Source organism: Amblyomma mixtum, chromosome 3 (genome assembly GCF_055824585.1).
Source record: "Amblyomma mixtum isolate Tamu chromosome 3, ASM5582458v1, whole genome shotgun sequence".
Lineage (NCBI taxonomy): Eukaryota > Metazoa > Arthropoda > Arachnida > Ixodida > Ixodidae > Amblyomma > Amblyomma mixtum.
Genome location: NC_143014.1, coordinates 94,015,942 through 94,021,941, shown reverse-complemented (window position 1 = coordinate 94,021,941; position 6,000 = coordinate 94,015,942). Strand labels below are relative to the sequence as shown.

The following is a 6,000-nucleotide window of genomic DNA, read 5'->3' as shown; positions in this document are numbered from 1 at the left end:
ACAAGCAGTTCACGTCGAATCTGGAAATCCACCACTAAACAAATGCAATGAAGCGGTAGGGCATTTGTCATCATCCAGTTGTCTGCCATAACAAATGGCTGGTGGCACCCTTTATAGGCCAAGAATCTCGCTAATATTCCATCTAGTGCTTTTTTGGTTGTCTGCTTTCTATAGCCCACAGCTACAGAAGTTATGTTTCCCTAGAACTGCTATTACACACACAAAAAGGTTCCTACATGGCTGAAGTTAAAGCACTGACAGCACAGCAGGTGGAAAAAAAAGTTGCGGTTTACTCGTGTAAAATTAAAGTGATACAGGCTACTTGTGAGCATCAGTATACTGTGTAATATTTCTCTGATAGAGTATAAGACAGACTAAAAAATTGCAATGTGGATAATTTATGTACACATATTTACAGCAACAGTAGTAACATACTGAACAACTTACTTCATCACGATTCTTGAAGAACAAAGAAGCACTGATAAATTACTAAAAAGAAACTGGCTGACAGTATCACATGCAAATGATTCACCACTTGCCATTAGGAACACCAGACATCACCACTCGTTTCGATGCCCTGTGGCCTCAGACAACTTCACCAAGAAAGCCGGATTGAGTTCGACATGGTTGAGCACAATGTCTGTAGTTTTGTCTTCTGGCCCAAGTGTTGTAGCAGCAGTGATCAAGTTACCACATGGTAGCTCCCTTGAGCCAGTTCTGGAAGAGGGGCACTTGAAGCTAGGCACTGCTACTTTCAGTACTGTCACGGCTCTAAATCCTCTCCAGGTTCATTGTGCTCAACATCCGTGGCACTGAGAACTTCTGTGCTGGCTAGAATATGTATCTGAGGGCCCTGTTCCATTTGTGCAAGTTGCTCTGCAGTCGCCTGTACGACCTGGATGTCCCCATGCTCAGTGCGGATGATCTGTGTGGGAGATCGTACCAAGAAAGACATTTTGACACAGTGCTATAACAACTCAAACATTTTTAAAAGTAGCACAGCTCTATAATCCTTTTTCTAAGTGGCTTACTTCCAGAACCTGGCAAATGTGGCAAATACAGGTGAAAATTCAAGATAAGTGAAAAGAACACTCAAAGGAGCCAGTGAAAGCAGAGCTATAACTAAGGGTTGGTCTTTTCGTTTTCTATTTTTTGAAAAATCATTGGCCTTTTAGCATGCTACATTAATTTTTTTTTTTTTCAAGGAATATTATTTTCGACAAATTAAATACTGACTTTTCTCAGAGATAGTGATTTTCAAGGTGACTTAATGTAGCAATTCTGTGTGGTCAAAGTCATTTGAAGTCTATCTCGGTATTTTTTTCAACCTGAACAATTTATTTACCAGTAAATAACGTGCAAATGCTAGTACTTGGAGCAGTGCTTCTAGAAAGAATTGCTACCCCCTCATTAAAAGAGTAACTCAAGTTAAATGAGATAGCTGGCAGACAAAAACGTAAGTGGAAGTTTACTTTTAAGAACTAGGTCTACATGTTATTGCTGGGTTGTCATGCTGCATTGAGTGTGAGTGCGGGGCATCACATGGTCTGCGTGTTGATGGCAGTGATGGAACTGCCACTCAATTGTCGCGGTAGCCAACGCATACTTTTTCGTGACGCCCATTCGTGGATACGTGTTCAGTGTCCTACATGCATTTGATTACCCCTAATTAACCGACTAACTGCTCTGAGCAGGCGATGATAGTAAAGGAACAGTGCTTAGCTAGAAGACAGTGAGGAGATGATGCTTCCTGTTATGCAGAGGTGTGCAAGCTAGCAGAGCAATACCTGAAATCACATAACTGCGCTGCTTATCCTACAATACCATCATCCCAACATGCCCCTGGCTACCCTATTTAGTTAGTTTTCAACTTTAAGTCAGTGTAACTCGCATTCAGCAGCCAGCCAACACTTTTCGGTTAAAACCGAATAGTATCGAAAAGTGAGCCTGGCGTAATTTTACCGCTTTTTTTTTTCAGTTTCAACTGAAAAGTCCAACCCCTAGCTATAATGCAGGTGACCACTTACTGACTTTTATGGAATATTAATGCAGGAAAAAAAAAGTGCCGCAGAACAAATACACACACCAGCACCACTGCAATGCATAGCAGTTTAATACACCATATCTCTTTCTAATCTGGCTGATAAACATAATGCTGAAAGAGTAACATCTTTTCACAAAATGTTACATATTATGTGTCACCAAAAGTGAGTTTTCTGTTTACCTCCTGCCCACATTTCTGCTAGACCTGATTACTCTTGCAAAGCTTTTCTTCCATTGATGTGTAAGCTTCGTTTCCTTCCTCACTATTTCTTGTAGCAATTTCATCATGCTACAAACTCCCCGATTCAGTTGTTACCATAACGAAACCTAAAATCTCGTTCTACAGTCATTGATTATTTTGTCAATTTTATGATTTATTCGTTCTGTTGTCAGCGGTCAATGAGCTCCTTGAAGGAGTGGAGACATCTAATTTTTCGGAGAGTGTTTTGCTCTGGAATGGTACATACGACATTAGTAAACACGGATCACCAGGTGAAATTTGTCAGCGCTCAATGAATAATTTGTAACTGAATTTTTTTTCCTCTATAGTTTCAGTTTCGGTTTCAATTGCCAGACAATGGTAGCGACGTAACAAGTGAGCATGAGATCACGCGAGACGCACAAAAACTGCAGTATAACTGCTGCTTTGTCATTTTAATTGATTCGAACTCTTACACTAAACTGCTTCAGAAGCCAGAATGACAGCAAGTAAACAAAGAGCTTTTATATTGCAGTTTTTGTATGCCTCACGTGATTTGGCGCTCACTTGTGATGTCACAACCATCTTTCAACTGCTGAAGCAGAAACTAAATAGAAGGATAAATTAAATTATCAGCTAGATAATGAGCACAGGCAAATTTTGCATGGTGATTCATGTTCAATAATGTCTTATGTAACATTTGAAATACTAAATTCGAACTACACTACGAAAATTTTGCCGTATCAACTTTTAGTTGTTTTTGTTGCCTTATTTATTACATTGTTGCACTAAAAACTGTTCGGCGTCTCGAGTAGTTTTATATTCCCCTTATGTAATACCCTTTGTGTAAATGCCCATCGGGCCTTTAAGGGTATAAAAATAAATAAATAATGACAATGATGAATGATAGCTGGGCTAGCAAGTGGCATAACATGTCAAAATAAACAACACTAATGAGATACCAAGAAACTGGAAGTGCTGCAGGGTATGACTGGCACTAAAAGAGCTGGTGACATCTGGTCACTGGCTGACTACTAGTTATATCGATCTCAGTGGTGTCTGTCTTTGAGAGGCTGTTCAACAGCATTGTATGCGCATGACTCCACAGCTGAGCCAAGAAGGAAAACATCCTCAGGGAGCTTAAGATGGGCTTCGGAGCTTGATGCTGCTTGGATGACACCCTGTTTGTGGTTACCCAGGACTGGAAGACAGCAGCACAAGACAACAGATCCCTCCTGCTAGGCTTCCCAGACATTCCTCAGGCTTATGACTCTAATGCCTACAACACCTTCTGGATATTGTTAAAGAAGCTCTGACAACCAACAAAGTAACTGTGCCTCCTACAAGAAGTGTACAGGGGGAACCTGGAGGTCACACAATGAAATGACGTCAGCTCAGAACTGGCAGAGGTGCGACCAGAAATAAGATAAGCTAGCTGAAGTCCCCCTTACTCTTCATGTCATCTGTGTCTCCAATGACACAGAAACTTGAGACTAGCAGCCAGAATTTCAACCTCACATACATGGAAGATGGGACAACCCTAATGAGACACCTTCTGGCATTCTTTTACATCAAAAACACCGTGATCTTGGACGCTTTTGGACATTTGTTCAGAAGAAGGAAACAAACTTGGCCTTGCTTAAAACCCATGAAAGTCGGCAATTGTGGAAGGACATTGCCCCAGCACTGTCACCACAAAGCGACCTGTGCAACTACAGGGGAACACAGCAGAGTGGGAAAGCACATACACATACTCTGCATCACGCTCACGAGCGGCAGGCGCTTCCTATGTGAGCACGAAACAAGGCTCCAGGCAAGGGCAATGCAACAATGGGCATATCTCGTGCACAAAGCCTTTTGGGCCTTCAGACGTTTTCAGGTTGTTCCTGCACTTTGGAAGCCAGTGGCTTTGAACCACACTGACCTTTGTAAATGCAATGCCATGCCTCTCCTCGCTGACACAACGAGCCCTTGAGCCCACCAACAGGACACCGGACAAACTACCCTGGGCGTACACAGATATGTCCCCAACGTGGCTATCCAGGGTGATGCTGAGTGGTTCACCTTTCAAGACCGTGAGGCCAAAGCCGAACTCTTATTCGAGCGACAATTCAGCACTCAACCCAACTGAGAGAAGGGCACAAATATGTGCACCTCCGTTGCCTATGCACCAAGTGGATTTTAAAATGGACAAGACGTCTCAAAGAGATGCGTGAAGTCCCCAGAGTGGCTCTAACAATGGTCCTCAAATTTACCTAGTGCCTAAAGGTCTTATAACAGAGAACAGAAGTTAAGACATGCAGCCGCGGTGGCTCAGTGGTTATGGTGCTCGGCTGCTGGCCCGAAAGACGTGGGTTCGAATCCAGCCGCAGTGGTCAAATTTCGATGGAGGCGAAATTCTAGAGGCCTATGTACTATGCGATGTTAGTGCACGTTAACGAACCCCAGGTGGTCGAAATTTCCGAAGCCCTTCACTACAGCATCCCTCATGGCCTGAGTTGCTCTGGGACGTCAAACCCACATAAACGAAACCAGAAGTTAAGACAGCGAAGTGGAGACAAGAAGTAGCAAACAAGCCATCCCTGGCCTTGTACTGTACCGAGCAAAGAAAAATCAGAAATGAAAGCATGAAAAACAACACGATAGGAAGTGGCCTCTTATGTGAGATGAGGGCCAGCATACTTAGGACCAGACAGCACCATGCGAAATTATTGCTTGGATTTGATACGAAATGTCACCAATGCCTGACCCCTGAGGAGACCACTTGGCACATTAAACTTGTGCGTTCGCACCTATTGCCACCACCTCTGACCCTAGAAGTCATGATGGATGCTGAAGACATGTTAGTGATGCCACTCAGACTGTGATAGAGTGCGTGTGACATGAATAATGGCAACAATGCCAGCAAGGCGGTTGAGAGAATAAAACAATGCTTTGAGCAATGGTGGTGGGGCTTGCCGAATAAATGTAAATGATGACTGAAACAAGATGAACAATGCACCCACACTGTACGGTGAACATATCCCTTTTGGCCTTGTCCATGCTTGCTGTGATCATAATAGCCATAGATACTGCAGTTTAGGCACCACCAGCACAGACTTAAAGCCCTTGCAGATAAACAAAACGATACCAGTGACTAAAGGGAAGTCTCTGTCTGTACAGAAGAGAGGAGAGAGGCAAGAGGCCTGTACCCACACTTGAAGGCTGACAGTTGTAGTGAAATTCCAGCTTGTAACATTGTGTTTTGGATAGAAAAAAAAGGAAACAAAATCAAAATACAAGACATGCTCCTCTTTACCACTCTGTCTGGTTGGTGCAACAAGATGGCATCCACTAGCATGCAAAGCTGGCTGTTCTCACCTGTGGCTGTAAGCTGGCAATGTCACGCAGGGTATCTTCAGATAGAAGTGCCAGTTGCTCAGTAGAGTCCTCCACAGACTGAGAGCCAAGTGAAGATACACCAGAACTTACCCCTCTGTAAAAAAAAAAGAAAAAAAAAGTACAATGTAGCAGCCAAATATCCACCACATTCCTCTGTCATACTCAACAGCCATTTGGCAGAGTAACATACTGAAATGAAGTCTCCATTCTTGTGCCGAAACAGCTGTGCAAGAGAGTCCAGCACTGCAATGGTCTGTCAGCATGAAGTGTACTGGTTCCAAAGGAATGAAAAAAAAAAAAAAATCAACTAGCTGAAGTTTCAACTCTTAAGTTTCAAATGTTGACTGGGTGTGGTGAGCTTGAAAAAAAAGTTGACC

General features: G+C 43.0%; 1 protein-coding gene across 1 annotated transcript in view; it reads right to left on the bottom strand.

Moving 5' to 3' along the window:
• Positions 1-382: 382 nt before the first annotated feature.
• The window catches only part of LOC149350986 (protein BANP-like), a 70,957-nt gene continuing 65,339 nt past the window's right edge, over positions 383-6,000 (bottom strand). The window contains exons 9-10 of the mRNA XM_089580170.1: positions 5,603-5,717; positions 383-925 (exon numbers count right to left, since the gene is read on the bottom strand). Coding sequence (XP_089436296.1) covers positions 764-925; positions 5,603-5,717 — 277 coding nt within the window. The 3' untranslated portion in view covers positions 383-763. The remainder of the gene's footprint in view (positions 926-5,602; positions 5,718-6,000) is intronic.